The sequence below is a fragment of the Zosterops lateralis genome, assembly GCF_965231275.1.
Source record: "Zosterops lateralis genome assembly, chromosome: 3".
Lineage (NCBI taxonomy): Eukaryota > Metazoa > Chordata > Aves > Passeriformes > Zosteropidae > Zosterops > Zosterops lateralis.
The window spans coordinates 22,747,570-22,765,519 of record NC_139764.1 but is presented as its reverse complement, the minus strand read 5'-3'; the positions used below and the strand labels follow the sequence as shown (position 1 = coordinate 22,765,519).

Sequence of the window (17,950 nt, the reverse complement as noted above, 5' to 3'; positions counted from 1 at the left end):
CTCCTCTGGCTTTGCAGGTTCGTCAACACTCTTTGTAGTACATGTTCCCTGCTGCCTGAGGCTGCAAGACACTGGGCAAGGTCAGGGCAGCATGAGCAGCACTGTGAGCTTACAGACTGCCTTACTTCCAGCTGGGGAGAGATTCAATCCAGAAGAGTTCATGGAGTTGATGTATGTGTTTGATGCTGCATTCAGATCACAAGGCATTGAAACTCCTTTGGTGATGCTGCACATGGCATTCACACTCACCTACAGGGCTGGACATGGGGCACCATCCTGGAGCTGTGTGGGAAAGCAGATTTGCCTGCCTCCTTCCTACTGCCTTCATTGCCCTTCTCCCGAAAAAACACATCAAAAGCCTTGCTTGGGAAAGAGGTAATTGCTCTGGATACTCCTCACTAAAGTACAAGCAGGGCTTTGGAAAAAAAGCAAGGAATGCCTGCCTTTAAAAAGCCCAGAGGAACAAGTGATGCTGTGAAGTTTAGCAGTGAATCCTACCCTGGACAGGCCAGGTATGAGGCCCCAGTGGGATACCACAACATGTGTTCTTATAACTCTACCAGAGCCACGATCAATGATACGAAAAGACCATTTTCATTACATTACCATCCATCAGCAGCTCTGTGGCCCAGCCTGCAAACCAAGGTTGGGACCTCTCCAGCACCAGCTGTGCTACGAGTGCCAGCAGCACCCACTGCCCTTGCCCATGTGGAGGGACCTGACCTGGAGCTGTGCCCCCCTTCTCCTCAGTCCCATTGCTGAGACACAGAGGGGATGCACAGCCCAGCCATCACAGCTATCACATCTGCAGGTGTGAAAACCAGGATGCCTTGGGTGAGGGGCACCACACCACCAGGCAGGTTTTTCAATGAGCCACCACCTCAGCCTGCCCTTGCTCCTCAGCTGCTCTTATGTCAATACAACTCACTAGTTATGAAATTGCTGAGTAATTAACACTAGCCATCAGGAGCCAGCGGTGTAGCAAGAGTGAAGGGAAAGGATGGTGCATCCACACTGGAGCTGAAGGGTTCAATCCCTGCACTCTGCTGCCAGCAGGTCATGGGCACAGAGCTCCCCTGACTCGAGTGACAAGGCGCCAGCAGCCTCTGTGTGCACGTCTGGCAAGAGAGCTGCCGCCAGAGAAAGGCAAGTGTCATTGTCTGCTCCAAAATCAGCAGAATTTAAATCCTATTAAATCAATTTATTAGCGCTTAATTTGCATGAAATTAAATTCGGCCCCTATTCAAGGAGCCGTCACTCCCTTAAATCATCATCACTGAGCATTCTACATGAGCCTAATTAAAATCTCTGCTGGAGCACTGCCCACGTATTCCCCTATCACCACTCAACCTGTGCTTGCCAGTTAGAGTCTCACTGCCCTAAGAGACACCTTGTCCCATCCACCCACATGTTCCCCCAGTCACACAGACACTTCACCTGCCTGCTGGGTGGAGGAAGACCAGAAAAGGCCACTTTGTGCCCCAAAAGACCTCTCTGTACCTCTTACTTGGATGCTTGCATGCACCGGGTTATGGTTGGATGGTCATGCCCACTGAGAGGAAGAGGAGGGGGACATCAGGGATGCATCCCCTGAGGGTGACTCAGGTCTCTCAGGAGCACTCACCTCTTTGATCCTCTGCAGCAGAGGGAGCAGCCAGTCCTTATTCACCTCGCAGTGACTATCCAGGAAGGTCAGGACACCTGCTTTTGCCACGTCTGCCCCTCGGATTCGGGACCGGATCAGACCTGTTCAGGGACGCACCATGTCAGCTGCTGCCCAGATGGCTGGGTAACATCCCCAGCTTCCTCCATTCGTGCTTCTCCTGGGTTCTAACCTGCCTAAATCCCACCCAGAAAAAACACGGCCCAAGTTCACTGTCTCCTTTTTCAGTGCTGCAAGGTATGCCAAGCATTTCCTAAAATCCCCAAAGAAATAAATGGCTCTACCAAGGTTACTGATTGATGGCATTTATGCCAATATGTCGTTTGCACAATTAGTTCTGCTCTCACCTTCTGGGACAAAACATGATTCAAAATGCTTTCATGACCCTCTCCAGGCAACAAATCTAACGCAGATGTGAGGCAGTGGGGAATGGGACAGAGGAGTTGAGGGTGGGAATGCCTTGTGCCAGAATTAAGCTTTTCTCAGACTACCTACTTTTTCCTACTGTGACCCCTTGTGTGTCTCAGTGACCCTCAGATCTCTCTCCCACCTCAGGAGCACTGCTGATCTGCAGCTCTATGGGAACACATTTTCCACCAAGGAAAGAGGGCTGACTTTTCAAGGTGCTTGACTTATCAGGGCCACGATGTTGAATTTGGAATAATTTGCAGATGGGAGTGGATTGCTTCATGCATTTGTGAGAAAGAAAAATGAAAAAAAGAGTGTGGTGATGGAAGGCAGCTGCACACATAGATTTCACTCTTCGGCAAGATCACTGCTCTTAAAGATGCCCTGTTCCTACTTATGCAGGTAAACCAGCTTTCCAGCAGTTCTTCTGCCTGCAGCAGATGCTCAAGGGAACCATGGCATAAGAAAGGAGATGGTTTGTTGGCAAACAAGGAGAGACACAGGTGACTCAAGGGGAGCAGAACTTCTTTAGGAAGGAGAAACAGTGGCAATACAAGGGGACATATGGGCAGATGAAGAGAGACAGGATTCAGGGAGCAGCCATACATCAGGTTCATGCAGGAGGTCACTGACTTTCATACTAAAATTCTGTAGGGGAAAGGGGTTAAGGAACAGCCTCTGAGCAGGAAAGGGAACAAAGCCTGGAGCATCCAGCATTTGCCAAGGTCTCCTCCTGCAATGCAGACTTGTCCCCAGACTCATATCTCTCTCTGTGACTCCTAAGATCTTGTGTGTAGGTATGTTCTTCATCATATATCCCTGGACTTCCCAAATCCAGGCAGCCCCTGGGGGATACAGTTTAAGTGACATACTCAGCAAGGTAAGGTTGAATTCTCACATTGTGACTGATTTATAGAGCACCAATAACTGCAGGTCTATCAACTGCTGGAGATGAGCCCACACATATCCCCATAATAGAGGGGAGAAAGGTGAGAAGGAGGTGCAGGTCTATGGAGATCTCCCTCAATCTCCTGTCAAAGCAGGAATGTCTCTTACACCCATGGGGCCTGATGCCACCCTGTCACCAGACCTGCAGAGCTGAAACCGTCTGCAGAAAGAGTCCACAGAGAAAAGAACTTTCTCCACTTCTCAGTCTCTTCAACCCAACACTGACCTGGACACCACCTTGGATTTGCAGCATCAAAAAACTTACTTGTTTTTAGTTATCCTAATACTGCAAAACCAGGATTTCAAACACACATTCAGGCTATGGGGAATGGGAAGATGTCTCAAAAGGTTGCCAGCACCAGCCCAGTAGGACATGCATTCATCCTCCATAGAGCCCTTCTTAATCTCTCAAATATAATTAATTATTAAAAAAAAAAAATCCCACAGAAGCAGCAGGAGCAGATCTTCTCTCTTTCATTAGAGCAAACATCTTTACAAATAAGACCCGGGGCTTTGTTTTGCCTGTTCTAATTTTCTGGCTAATAAGCTACAGCTGAGCCTCACTGGATATCTTAATAGTCCCATCTTTTTCAGTGAGAGAGGGGAGATCCATTTCAAATCCCAGCTCTTTATCACATTTTCTTTTATCAGGGCCCCCCATATTCCCAGGAGCGATTGATCTCCTTGTTGACCACTCCATGGAGGTTTCTCCTGGCTCCATCACTCTCACACCTCCCAAAGCCCATGTTTCCCACGTGGGCTGTGGGCAGGCAGCTCTTACCTTCCCGCCGTCCATTCCGCAGGCACTTCACCTTGGGGAGCTGGCCCAGCAGGCGACAGTCATCGGCTTGGGAGACACAAAGGGAGCACACATCACCCTCAGCCCCACCGTACCTCTGGCAGCAGAAATGGGGACTCCTAGGAGAGACTGGGGGCAGGTCTGACCCTGTCCTGGACTGGTTGATGGCTTGTTAGGGCAATGGCACTGCTGCATCACAACAGCCTTACCCCTCGGCTCACGAAGCATAAATTGGGGCTGGCAGAGCAGCAGTTTTCATAAAACTAGTGTAAATTCAGCAGATTTACACTGAGAGCAGCTGAATTATGCTCTAAAATCAGCATAGAAAAGTTGTGGTTCAGGTCAGAATCTAAATTTTTGCACATTAATGCAAATGACTATTTTTGGTAGCTGCAAAGCAACGCACAAGCTGTTGATGCGTGTCTGCCTGGCAGGGCAGGAGCTTCCTGTGGTGGCCTGGAGCCTTCAGCGAGGAGAAAGGGATGCTCAAAGAGAGCCCTGTGGAGCAACTGGGGGCTCCTCATGCCCTGGGCAAGAAGTCCATGGGGCAGGAAGGCCGCACAGCCACCTACATCTGAGCAAGGGAGGTCCTGCAACCCCACATGCAGCCCTAGGATCTCTCCTCACCTGGATTTCTCCCAGCAAAGTGGAGGGAGATGTCAAGTGTACCCACCACAGCCTCCTCCACCTCTACACACCCACACTATGACCTCCCCAAACCGTCTATGGCTCTCACCCCTCTGCCTCCTCTTCCTGAGCACTATAAACACAGAGGTGAGTGTCCCATTCCCCCTGCCCAATCCCTGAACCCACACACTCCCCATCAAGCACTTTCACCAGCTCCAGAAATCTCTTTCAGCAAGAAATCCCTGTACCCACACCCCTAAAAATTCAGGCACAGAGCTGAAACAGTGGAGCAGAAGTAGCAGGGCTTGGCTACGGACTCACTATGAAAATCTGCTGGGGATAGTGGGAACTCACATGCTGAAGAACTGCATCCCAGTGAATAACAAGTCAGCAGGCAGAGAGAGGTGAGAAATGAGACACAACTGGGCATGAGATAAAAGCACTAATTGCTTGGGGTGGGTTGCAGGGAAAAAACTGACCATGTGCGCGTAGTGCATTATGCAAATACATGTATTTTATGTAAATGCATGCAGAGCAGATGCCAGCAGGCTCAGACTATCACAGCAAAGATGTCAGATAGCTGAGAAGCACTGAGTAGCAGAGGGACTGCCCTAAGTTACACAGGAAACAGGCTCCCCTCTGGTGCCCTGGGATTTAAATCCAGCCCTGTTCCTCCTCCCTGGCTCACAGCACTTGGCATGCTGGGACAAGGGAGCTGTGTTCCTACAAGCCTGCCTCCTTCCAGGAATGCAAGTGCTTTGCTTATTTAGCCAAATACCTGGCATTTACTTCCTCCAGCCTCCAAAAATCCTGCTCTGCTGTTCTCCAGGGCAGCTCAAGTCCCTGCACCTGCTCCTCTTCCCCGTCACAGCCGCTCTGCCGGTTCCCAGACTCGCCCAGCCTGCCTGCCCCGTGTGCTGGAGCTGCTCCAGGGCTCACAATAATCACAGCAGCTCCTTCCCCTAGCTTCAGCAACTTCCCAGGGAGGTGTCCATGCCAAGAAGTGGGTCTTGTGTGAAATCTGTTCCTAATGCTCTTTGAGGCAGTGCCTATTTATAACATCCAAGAGCAAAGCCTAGATCCATTTTTTAAAAGAAACCTATCTGGCTTTGTTTTCACGTTTCCAAGTAAACAGCTTTATTTTGCAGCTCCTTGAAACATAAGTGCCACAGACCACTCAGCCAGTTTATCATCCTTTTTATGCCTGAGACAGTATTCTTGAGCACTTGGATCTTCAACTCTGCCACTGCACCAGGCAAGGTCTTTAGCTGGGGTGGTTCCCTGGGAGCCCCTGGGGTTTCAGCTACCTTCTGCTGGAGACCAGACCTATTGATTTCCCTTGAGTCATGCTATTAACTGGGAGGGAACAGCAGGAGGATGTGGGCTGTTTGTGTGGTGTACAACGCTATTTATGGTGCACCTCAGAAATGGGAAACCCATGCAGGGAATTCTCTTTCCATGGGTGAAAAAGAAGGTGAAAAAAAAAAAAAAGATTAGCTGGCCACCTACATAAACATATGCAGAACATATACATAGGGTCAAGAGGGTCAGACTGCCATTGTCTCGTGGAATTCCAGTGGTGTCAACCCAGAAGTGCTCCTGGCTGCAGCTGAAAGCCAGATCAAACACACCACGGCCGTGGTGTGGTACAGCTGTATAAGGATTGGATTCACATCTGCTGGGCATAAAAACGATTTGCCAAGCACTTTTCTTGCATTATTTTCGTGAGAAGAGGTTGGATCATCTGGAATTTGAATTCTAAACGTGGCAATGCAAACCCAGCACAGCAGGGTTTGCTCTTCACAGCTACAGAGCTTTAAATTTCCTTCCACTCCAGCAAACTCTCCCCATTCTCAGCGCTAATCCCAGTCTCTCACAGGCTCTTTGGCCCTTTGCTTTTAACAGGGAAAGGGTCACTTACGGTCATCACTGAAGTCATCCACGAGTATGATTTCATGGACGAGGTGCACTGGGGTGCGGTTCAGCACACTAAGGAATGAAGAGAGAAAATCCATGACAGTGCTTGACCAATTTAACAACCCAGCAAATGGAGCAGAAAAACCGAGGAACTGACCCCGTGCCAAAGCACAGAAGACCAGGCTTGGATTTCCAGAAAGGATATACTAGATAAGAACACAGAAAACACCCCCAGTAATCAACTGTGCCTGGCTATCAACTCCCTGTAGCCTGATGTAGAAGCTAAGTGCTCTGTATTCCTAGGAAATAGCTGAGATTCACCCTTCTCACCTTTGTGAGCAAAATCAGAGCCCCACATAAAGCCAGGAAAAAGTGGTGCTTTTTTCCCCCAAATTGCACCAAGATTCCTAACTGGGCTTGCAGCAAAGATGCTGTCACCTCTCCACCTCCTCTGAGGCTAATGATACGGTGTCCAGCAACAGCAGGGCCAACGCAGAGAAAATTACCCAGCTCAAACCCATCTTTACACAGCTCACAGCTGTGGCAGGACAACTCCTGTTTTTATCCATGAGCTGATTGTGTTTCTGAGGCTGCTGAGAGGATAAGAGCAGGGTTGGAGCCCACCTAGGTAATGAAAGAGAGAGGCTGGAGGATGTGGTTCACAGCTCCCCCCGTGTGGACAGACATTGTGAGACGTGGCACAAAGCTACAATTTCCCCTTAATTATGCCACCAAGGGTTATTATTGTTATTATTAAAAAATCTAGACCTGTACTTTCTCTCATGGTGCAGAGGTCATGGATTGGTTGCACTGGCTCCAGCAATTTCATCTCCAAACAAACAGCAGTGCAAAAGTCAGCCTGACATGTGAGACATGGAGTTGCAGTTGCTATTACACATGCTTAAAATCCTACCCCAACGAAGGGTCAATGCTGTCTGCTTAAAGCCCCAGAGCATCCTGAAAGCCTCCTAAGCGCTTGAGTTGGGCTTTGATAATGCTAGTCAGGTTCTACAGACTTTTACAGCACTTAAACCTCTCTGCCTTCATCCTGAGCATGATTCCTTTTCCACAAAGGATTTAAAATCCCCCCAAATTTCAGATCTTCAGACCTCCCACTGGCACAGGAGGGCAGTCACCCAACTACCTAACAATCTTGCAGTCCCAGTCTCTCAAGCTCCCAAAACTCTGGCAAAAAAATGCACCTGGAAGTCTGGAAAAAACCACATCCCTGGCCTGGACCACAGTAAGGAGAGCTACAAAGGGCAGAAGCCCAGAAGGGAACTTGGGAGACATCCAACCAGTTGGCAAAAAATGCCCACCCCACCCAGGGGGTTCCCCTTTGCCTGGTGCCTTCTGCCTGCACTGTGTACTCCCTTCTCTGCAGGTGCTGGAATTACAACCCTGCAGAGAGAAACAGTTGAACTAGGTTCTTTTGGAAGGCATACATCCCAAGGCAGATGCTTGACAGAATCATAAAATCAGAAAATGGTTTGGGTTGGAGGGGACCTTAAAGATCATCCAGTTCCAATCCCAGTGCCACAGGAAAGGGACAACTTCCACTAGACCAGGGTGTTCAGTGCCCTGTCCAACCTGGTCTTGAACACTTAAGTAAATGGACATATACAACTTCTCTGAGCAGCTCACAGAAAAGAATTTCTTCCATATATAATGAATTCTTTCCCATGCTGGTTTTTCTTTTCCCTGGGCAGAAACCCTCAAAAAAGGGGGTTTTCTATCAGACCAGAGTGGGTAAGCCTAGCACCTCCCTAGTGGAGCTCCTCAAAAATCACTTCCAAGAATTACTTTCTCTGGAAACAAAATCCCTGCCTCTTCCAGTTTCAGGATCTTGAGAAAAGCCATTCTTTTACCCCACTTCAGACGCCTTGCATGCTACAGTTTGAAGGAAGACAGAGCCACTGTCCCCTAAGCAACAGGCTGGAGCTGCTCTGGCCACCCCAACACTTTGGCTTGTACCAAACAGAGTTAAACAACACTCCTCCAATACCCATAGCCTGAATGAAGTACTGGGAAAAAGTGGCTCAGCGCCCCTCCTCCCACTGGGGCACACAGAACAATTTAGATGTGCTGTTTCCACCTGTCAAGTGTTTTTTAATTATTGTTATTAATAGGCTTGTTATTTTTTAGAAATCCCTGTATGCCAGAGCTGAGTTCAGCAAATTACCGTAGCCGAGCATCAGTAGACAGAGACAGGAGAGCAATATCACGCTCAGTGGAATATTTAACAAGTGCTGATTGCCTGGAAACCTAACTCTGTGCAACCTGCAGGAAAGAAGCAGGCTTGTAAAAAAGCCAGCAAAATAAATAAATAACCCACCGAGAGCGGGAGGGGAAGAGGCAGCGGGAAACTTGGAACATTCAAAGCCTGCCTCTGCCTGGTCTCCTCTGTAGATTTGGCTGCCAGAAATGCAGTGCAGGGCTTCACTCTGTGGGGAGGTGGCTGCAAAGAGGCTGATTCTGCTTTTTGCTGGTACCAGCCAGGATTACTCAACCAAAACCATGGCACTGGGCTGTGCAGGCTCAGGCCTGGGCTCTAAGCAGTACTCAGTGCCTTAGAGGATCTCCTGCCATGGCACATCTTAGGGAAGAAAATGGACTATTTCCAAGGCCCTGGGCTGGGGAGAGGTGCAGGCTCCCACTCTTCCCAAGTTAAGCAGCTTGCTGCCAACTCTGTGCCTGGGCTTGGCACTCTATAAATCAGAGCAGATCACCCCAGAATGCAAACAGTGGCCACCTGTGGGACTGACCAGAGCAAGAGGGAAAAGGCCAGCATGCTGACCCATGAGGGAGGGACGTCTCCAAGGACTCCTCTGGCTCCATAAACTGTCATCCTTCCATGGAGTTAATAACAGACACCACTGTGGGTGGCACAGCACACCCTCACCTGTACCACCACAGCCCTCTCCCATCAAATCCTATATGGGACTCACTCACCACACAACAGTTTTCCCAAATTTGAGTGAACAACTCACCCTGGTGAGGGCAGCCCTAAGTCTGGCTCTACAGGACCTGCTGTCCAGTGCTTTCAGCACACTTTCAGCTCATTATTGCCCCTGCAAGTCGGTGCACAGACCCCAGCAAGCCCCAAAACCGCTGCTAAACCAAGGGTCACTCGATGTAGGGACAGAGAGATACCCAGCAAAGCCAAATCTGTATCTCCAATGCTTTTTCTGCCTGGGGCTCTATTAACCACCTAATAGCACACACACATGATGCTGCAAACACAGAATATAAGCATGCCTCCTGCAGCACTCCTCAGGGAGGATGGGAAAAAGAGGCATTAAATCCTCCACGTTTTCAACATTACGGTTTTTGGGCTGGTATTATTTTTTTTTTTCAGATAGACCATAAAAGCACTTTTAAAAATTCAAAGCTGGCTTTTCTATTACTTCTGCCTCTGCTCAGCTTTGATTTTTTTTTTAATACTTTCCTTTCTTTATGTCTGTGCATGGCTTTTTTTTTTTTTTCCTTTTATATGGGTAAAATCAGAAGACAATATTATAGTGCTTTGAAGTCTCTCTGTTATTATAGATTTTTTTTCCCTGAAATCAAACATAGGTAGATATATACTGCAGTGATGGGCATATCTGAACAAATCAAAACAGTTTTCAAGTTCTGCTGAGCCAAAGATCACAACATTTTCTCCCTTAAATTGCCAAAAGACCTGTTACCATCAAAATGAAAGCTCATGCCTCCAGTCCAGAAAGCGCTTACTCAACCTAGTAAGAACAAGTTTGCTGCTGAATTATCTTGAAATGACGACACTCAAATTTTCTTTGTTCTGCTTTTTTTACCTTATGCCAACATAGCCATGGAGAATTTCACCTTAAATTTTCATTGGAAGGTCCCTCTTCCATCCTTCTCAAGAATTAGTTGGGATCCTTTTCCACCTATCCAGAAGTAAGCACTAGACCCAGCAATTTCATCTCCAAATAAACACTAGCGCAAATGTAAAACCCAGACCATGTAAGACATGGAAAATGCTTGTGGGAAGGAATTTAGATCTTCTAACCAAGTCACTGTGGTTTTGGTCATCACCCACTTGCTTTAGAGAGGTGACTGTGGACACCCATCCTTGAGAACTCATGAACCTGTTAATTCTCTCCATGGCAACATATTAGGACTTGTTGGGAGGGAAAAAAACACCTTTGGGAGGATAATGAAGTATGAAAAGGGCCAAGGGTCACAATTATCGAAATCAGACAGAGTATGGAAAGAAAATACCCACCAAAATGAACTGCTTCAACAACCCCAAATAGCTAATTATGTAGGAAGAAAGACATCACACCAAGAATAACCATAATGAGCTTTGATTACACTGCGGCTTTTGCATTTTATTCTTTCAAATACCCACCAAGCTCTTTGAAATTCAAGAGTTCTCTTATGTTAACATCAAAAGGTAAGAGCGCACAGAGGGCTGTGTACTCAGTCACCGCGAGAGATGATTAGCAAATTAAGAGGAAAAAAAAAGTCCAGGGTTTAAGCAAAAAGCAGAAAAGAAAAAAAGAAATGAAAAAATAGTCAGCATAAAGTGCTAATTATACAGTTTCTGTGCAACACCTGGCTTGTTTTTGCTTCTTTAATCAGGCTCATTTCAGTTATGGCACATACTCTATATGGTGCCTAAGCAAGGAGGCTTTGTCACCTCCCATCTCTCAGATGTGTCTGGATGCAGACAAGGCAGTGGCACAAGAGGAAGGTGAGAGGTGCTGGCTGCCCAGCACATCACTTCTCTCACCTATGAGCACTGGAAAATGAAAGGCATGATACTCTGCTAATTAATGATCTAAATATTTGATGTGGTATTCACAGCACTTGCATCAGGACTCCTGCCAAAGGATGTGTTTTGGTTTGTCAGCAAGAGGTAAATAATTTAAGTTTTCTTATTCCTGCCCTTAGCTCCCCAGATGCAAGTTTGAAGAATAAATAAATAAAATCCACTCAGCAGAGTAAATGGGACTGTCTCACCATCTGCCCAGCAGGTCATCTACATGACAGGATTAGGATTCCTTGCTAAATCCAGGCTTGGATAGAACAGAAAGACAGGAAAGAAGAAATGTTGTTTTGGTGGGGTTTTATTTTTTATTTTATATGCCTCTGTATTGCTTATTTTATCCCTTGCTCCTGCCTTCCCATCTTGGGTTTACTCACATGGTCCCACCTCAAGTACTGTTGCAGACTCTCACCTTTTTTTAGGCACTGAGCCCTGGAGTTTGAAATACATGAAACTGAACCCCACAGGGATAAAGAACTTGTTGAAAAGTCAGTGGTTGAAACAACCCAATGACACTTTCTTCAACATCTGCACAGTAAAAAATAACTTAAAAAATCTCCAGAGCTACTTTGCTGTTGACTATGTCCTCCTTTCTGGCCTCTTCTCCTATTTTCTATTTCCCCTTCTCATGACACCCATCCCCTACTCCCTGGACAGCTGCACATATTCACAAGCACGATTACACATGTATTTATAAATGCTGATCTTGCCATTTCCAGAGATGTTTTTACTCAATAAATTTACTTTTTCTTTTTTTTTCTCATGCTTTACTTCCAGCTGGCAAACGGTCAGAGAAAAGATCATGAAACTTTTAAATGAATTCATTATTCAACACAATCCACCACCTTCTCTCAATAACTCCAATAACGCAAAATGTCCATAAATGAACCATCCCAAGCACTCCCAACATGACCTGGATAAGTAAGGGATGCTGTGGAGGCCACGTGTTGCTGCTTCCTACCAAGAGCCTGAAACACATTGAGCCCGCAACAGAGCTCAGCTGCAGCACCTGGGGTGCATTGAGGCTCTCAAGAATCCAGGAAAACTGCAGGAATAGCAAAATCACCTCTGCTCATGAGGTACCTGGTCACTTCTGCAAGAGGTGATTCCCTCCCCCACTGCCCTCAGCAGCACTTCCCTCCGCCCCTTCTCTGTGTTGACATGGGGTCCTGTAGGAAGTGCTCCTTTTGCAGGGACAGTGCCCCATCACCCACGGCTTTGGACAAGCCATGAAATGTCCCTTTGTCCTATTTCTTGCTCCTGATAGGGTGATTAACTGAGAACATTGATTCTGCAACAAGGCTGGAAAATCCAACATACTTGGGAAATCTTCCACCAGCTACAGAGAAATCACCTCTTTCTTCTTCAGTCTGTCCATTTGTCACCTGGGTTATACAACTGTGGACATGTACTGGGGAGAGCAGGGTAGAAGAAGTGCCAAATTTACCCACCACGATGCTCAAAGCAGTTGGCCACAGACTGCCCCAAAAGGCACAAAGCACTGTCAGGAGGACAGAGTTGTTTTGAATGGCCATGGAAAATGATCCATGTTGTTATAGCCACTGTGGGATGGAGTGATCTGGAAGATCTAATTAAACTGAGTATTTGGCGAGCAAGAGGGAAAAAGCCCCAAGCAGTCAGAAGGCACAGCAAATTAACCTACAGAGGCTAAAGAGGCAGATGAGCCCTCAGCTGGGTCCAAAAAAGAGGCAGGGAGGTAGCAATATGTGCACAACCACATCTAGAGATGAACAGAGCAGGAGCCACGTCACCAGCTTGCCACCAAGGATTAGTATCCCTAGGCTTGGTTGCATCAATGCAAGCCTCTAGGCACCGCATCCAGGAAGAAAACAGTGAACCCTGGTACCAAAAGGTACCTCCAAACCATGGGGACCAAAAAAAAAAAAAAAGGGTCAGCTCAGAAGAGTTCAGGATCTCAGCCCAGGAGAGGGCAGGAGATGGGGACCCAAGGCTGTCATCTCAGTTCCTCACTACCTGGGCTTGCCTCTGGGGTGCAGCTCAACAGGATGCTCTGTGGGGTTCTGGAAGTGTTACAGGATGAACCTACAAGAAAGAGGGCTCATAAGGGTCCCCAGAGCTGGGGAAAGCTTCCTCACAGATAAAACATGAGCACTGGAATTGCCAGGGCCCATAAGGGAGGAGGAGCAGTTCAAAGGGGCAAAGCTGTGGTGAAAATCACACACAACCAGGTAAGAAAATAGTAAAGCCAATTAATCAAGTCAAGCAAATTAAAAAAAAAAAAAGAGAAACAAGGAAGAAAGTCTTTCCATGCTGGAATAAGAAACTTCAAAGGACAATCACCTAGAGGAAGAAGTAAAAATTCAATGTACCTGTATTTCTAACCTTGCCATCACTGCAATGAACAGTTCTCTAACAAAGGCAGATATGAGGGATCCAGGCCTAAGAGCTGTACCATGGGTCTAACATTTCCCATGTGACAACATCACTCATGATCACACCTGGGAGGACAGTCAGGCGCTGCGTTATGGGGAGAAATGAGATTAAAATGCACCCCTGCATTTCACATGCTATAAGCCCCCTATATCTCAGGGGCTAGAGAACTGCACTTGCCACCTCTGTTACAAATACAACTCGTTCTGGGGAATGGCAAACTTATGCAAGGCACTGTAAAGATGAAAGAGAAGGTCCAGGATCAAGGAGGTGGTACACAGCACCAAGCATCAGTGTCATCCAAAATCCACACACCCCAGAGAGAGAAAGCAGTGACAGATTACTGAGTGTGAAGCAAGGAGACAGGATTGGGCATGAAACCATAAAGCAGAGCAGGAATTCAATTTCAGGACTGTCAAACTCACTTGTGGCCCTGGATACGCTCACCTGAGGAAGGATGCTGAGGGAAAAGCTCAGCAAAGACATGACAGTGAACAGGGCACAGCTGAAGCCTCCCCCTACCCTAACCAGCAACCCAGTCTGACCAGCACCAGTGATAGCAAGGGGTCCCTGGGTATGCTAGGGTTTAGAAGACAAGACTTGCAGCAAGGCACAGACCTTCACTAAGCACACATGAGATGCAGCTGCAAAGCACTACTGGCACAGAGCACAGCACAACCAGGCTTGCTACAGAGGAACCCAACAGCCTAGACCTGGAGACATCTCACTAGATCTTCCCACAAGAGAACCTGCAGATTCAAGGCACACATTGGGATTAAACACAGATTTCAAAAGCCTGCAGTGAAAATGAAGCCTTCAGTCTATCCACAACAGCAAAACACAGCCAAGAACAAACCGACAAATGAAGGAATGGCCACATGCCCAGAGTGCTCCACCGTGTCGCTGCAGGAGTACAGAAACCATCCTTGAAAATCTGGTCTGCGTGTGTGTCATTAGGGCTTCTCAATTAGCAAGCCTTTCTGGCACTCAATGGGGCACTGGAGAAGCTCTAACAGCAGCACTGGAGCAGATATCCATAGAATGACAGCTGTCCTTAGAGGGCTGGGACAAAATACAGATGAGCACTCATACCCAGCTGGATATGAAAGCTCTTAGCCCAGACTCTGTCTAATCTGCTGACAATCCCTCAAGAGTTCCCCATGCTAGACCCTGCAAAGGGAGCACAGCTCCTCACTTTCCCAAGCATCCCACTTTAACACCTACTTCTCAGAGAGCAACTTTCAGGCTAATTTCTCTCAGTCACCACTTGAGACCACAGCTGGCAGGTCTGCTCCTGTTGGTGTGGTGAGTGCAAACAGATTCTGCCTTTATTAGTGATGACCACTGGCCCACTGACCCTCTTTTAAGAGATCCCCAGGAGCTCTTACCTCCGAATTGTCCTTAGCAGGGTAGACCTGGCCTCATTGTGGAAGGTGATGACCACGCTGGTGGGCGGGAGGTCCTGGCTGTAGTGCAAAGTTGTACATCTGGGGAGGGAGAAAGCAGAAAAGGCTGTTCAGGTGCTGGAATTCAAAGTGAGAGCTCACTTCATCAACACAGGCAGCAGAGTCCACCAGTAAATGGTCTCTGGCCGCTATTACAAATAAATAAATAAGACTTTTTCTGTGTGTATAATTTCTGAAGGAATCCAGAAACTGCCAAGCAAGTCACCGAGGATTAAAGCAGCAAAGAACTTAACTGTCATTAATGGGAAGGGATGAGTAGGGAGGCACCCAGCTGGTAGCCCTTTTCTCTAACCAGTGCTTCCCAGTTACCCACCAGTGTTTCTCTCATCCCCCTGGCTCATGGCACCAGCAGAGGTAAGAGCAGCCCTGCAGTTCCAGCTCCAATCCACCTCACTCCCACTTCCTGAGGAAGCAATTCCCACCAGCCAAGTGGGAAGTTGCAATGTAAGCCAAGCCTTATTTCTAAATTGATTGTTTCCTTATTAATTCTGCCTTAATTGCATAAGCAGACTAGAGGGAAAATTGGGATTTAAAACTTTCCAAGCCAGCCTTCAGAAGGTGAAAACCCACAGCTGTAACCAGAGCCCCTGCTGCCTCCTTCCCAGGGGGAAATGTCACAGACTCTGTAATTACTTTGACCTTTAGCTGATTAAATTTGCAGCTTTTATAGACCGACACCAATATATTCCCAGCTCAGAAAATCCAGATACCTCTCACATCCATGCTGCCCTTTTCAGGCCCCTATCAGTCCCTTAAGATGGTCTTAAGATGACACAACAGTAGCTCTCCATCACAGCCATCCTGTCCCTTCCCATCCATATGCTGCTTGCCTGCTCTGGTGTCACTGCCCAGGTGCTACCACCACCATCCTCAAACACAGCAGGAAAGAGCACTGAGCAACCACTCTTCCAACAAACCATCAGTCTGCTCCTGCAAAGTTCTGGACCACAGTACCTCAAAGGTGAAGTAAAAACAGATGGAAAAATTAATGTGGGTGTGGAGAGGAGAAAGAACATAAGAGCAGCCAGATATTGCTGGTTTATGCTATTCAGAACAGTATGTTGCACCTCTCAAATGCCAAAACGCTCCACATATTATTTTTAATGAGGTATTCCATACTTTAATTTTGAAATTGCATTTCTGATTATTTACAAAGTGAACATGATTGCACAACAGGAGAAAAAAATCCAAAGATAAGGAAAAAATGGCATCCTGGGTGAGACAAAATATTTGCAAGCTCACGCTAAATTAGTTATTGCTTTCTCTCATTGTTTCACTCAAAACCCTTTCCAAATCCTGCTTGAACTTGACCAAAAGCAGGTTTCTCATTACTCCCCTGTTCTTTCAGCACAGTCATCCACACCAGAAATTCACCTTCGAGCCAATTCTAATTCTGGGTCCATCCCCAAAGGACGCCAAAGTCGCACAGCTATTCCATATGCAGGAGAAAGTTCAGCAACATTGCCCTGTGCGACAACACCCTCATCCATCAAAACTGCATCTCAGGGATGCTGAAGACTGATGCTTTCTGAATTATGAAACAGCACCAGGTCATGCCCTGAGCTGCCCCTCTGGGTCACTGCAGCCCCTTGCATCACCCAGTATCCCACTTCAGCTGAGCCATCCCAAACTGCTGCTGCTCAGTTTTGCCATGCTCAGCTCAGCTCAGCTCAGCTCAGCTCCCGTTTGCTCCGTGGAGCTGACACACACAGGGACAGACTGTGGCAACTGCTCTCCCTGTGCTATTTATACACGGCTCCCAGATGCGTGTCCTTCCACCCACTTCCAGCAGGGCTCTGTGGAGCAAACAAGGGAAGCTATTTCTGGAAAAGAATGAGCGAGAGTGGAAAATACGAAGCCATCAATACTTTACTTACACTATTACAACAGCCAAGGAGCTGGTAAATAAAGCAGGAGCTGGGTGTGTCTGTGCCTCCCACGGCTGGGAGTGCTGGGGCTGCTGCAGACTGGCTGAGTGAGGCTTCTCCTGAGCAACAACTTGCTTTTAAAACTCCAGATGCCGACGCACCAGACTGGCCCAACCAGGCCATGTGCATCTGGGAAAAGCTGGAACGTCACACGTGGGCACCTCCAGAGCTGCAACTCACCCCTGGCTTCTGCCTAGTGAAGTTTGTCACATCCCAAGGACAGGAATTATGCTGCTATGGAGCTCCAGTCTTGCTTTGCCTCTGTGAACAGCACTTTCACCACAGCTGGGACTTGCCTCTCCAAAAACTGCCTGCAAAGGTTGAGGCAGAGCTGCTGTATCTTCCCGGGCTCCTCCTCCTGGGTGCTTTATGGCCCTGACTGTCCTTGCTCAGGATTTTATCCCTGGGTTCCTCTTTCAGGAGTCCTCCCAAAGTTTCCTCCACTTGGTCCCTTTTTTCACCCAAGCTTCCTTCCCCCCCAGTGTAACTGCAGCTAAACATCCTGGGTCCCCAGAAGGCAGATTTCAGTTTAAGTTGTTGACTACAAGTGTCTTTTTTTGGCACTTACTTGGGTAATAAAAACCACAGCTTGGAAAAGCATTAAATCCAGCATGTCCAGAATTATTTTGTGTGACAATTACATCTGGGGTAATTTCAATTTAATACCTCACTGCAAGTGAAAATTGCAGCATGCAGCCCTAAAATTGCTGTAATAATGAAAATAAACCCGCTAAAAGCTGCCTGTGCTACCTCAGGCTGTCACTGGATAAACGTTTTGTGCTGCTGATGGTATTTCACAGGTCACCCAATTGCCAACAACAACAAAAAAAACAGAATAAAACCAAAAACAACACCCACAACATTTTCACTAAACCAATGAAATTTTGAGAGTTTTTAGACAGTAAGAAAAAAAAAAAAAAAAAAAAAAAGGGAAAAAAGAAGTAATAACTGCACTGCTCGTACTTGCAGTGTGCTGAAACTCACTGGCTA

General features: G+C 47.3%; 1 protein-coding gene across 1 annotated transcript in view; it reads right to left on the bottom strand.

Moving 5' to 3' along the window:
- The window catches only part of GALNT14 (polypeptide N-acetylgalactosaminyltransferase 14), a 93,529-nt gene that overhangs the window by 26,434 nt on the left and 49,145 nt on the right, over positions 1 to 17,950 (bottom strand). Inside the window, exons 3-6 of the mRNA XM_083856964.1 lie at positions 14,955 to 15,053; positions 6,367 to 6,434; positions 3,801 to 3,866; positions 1,625 to 1,746 (exon numbers count right to left, since the gene is read on the bottom strand). Of these exons, the coding sequence (XP_083713090.1) occupies positions 1,625 to 1,746; positions 3,801 to 3,866; positions 6,367 to 6,434; positions 14,955 to 15,053 (355 nt within the window). The remainder of the gene's footprint in view (positions 1 to 1,624; positions 1,747 to 3,800; positions 3,867 to 6,366; positions 6,435 to 14,954; positions 15,054 to 17,950) is intronic.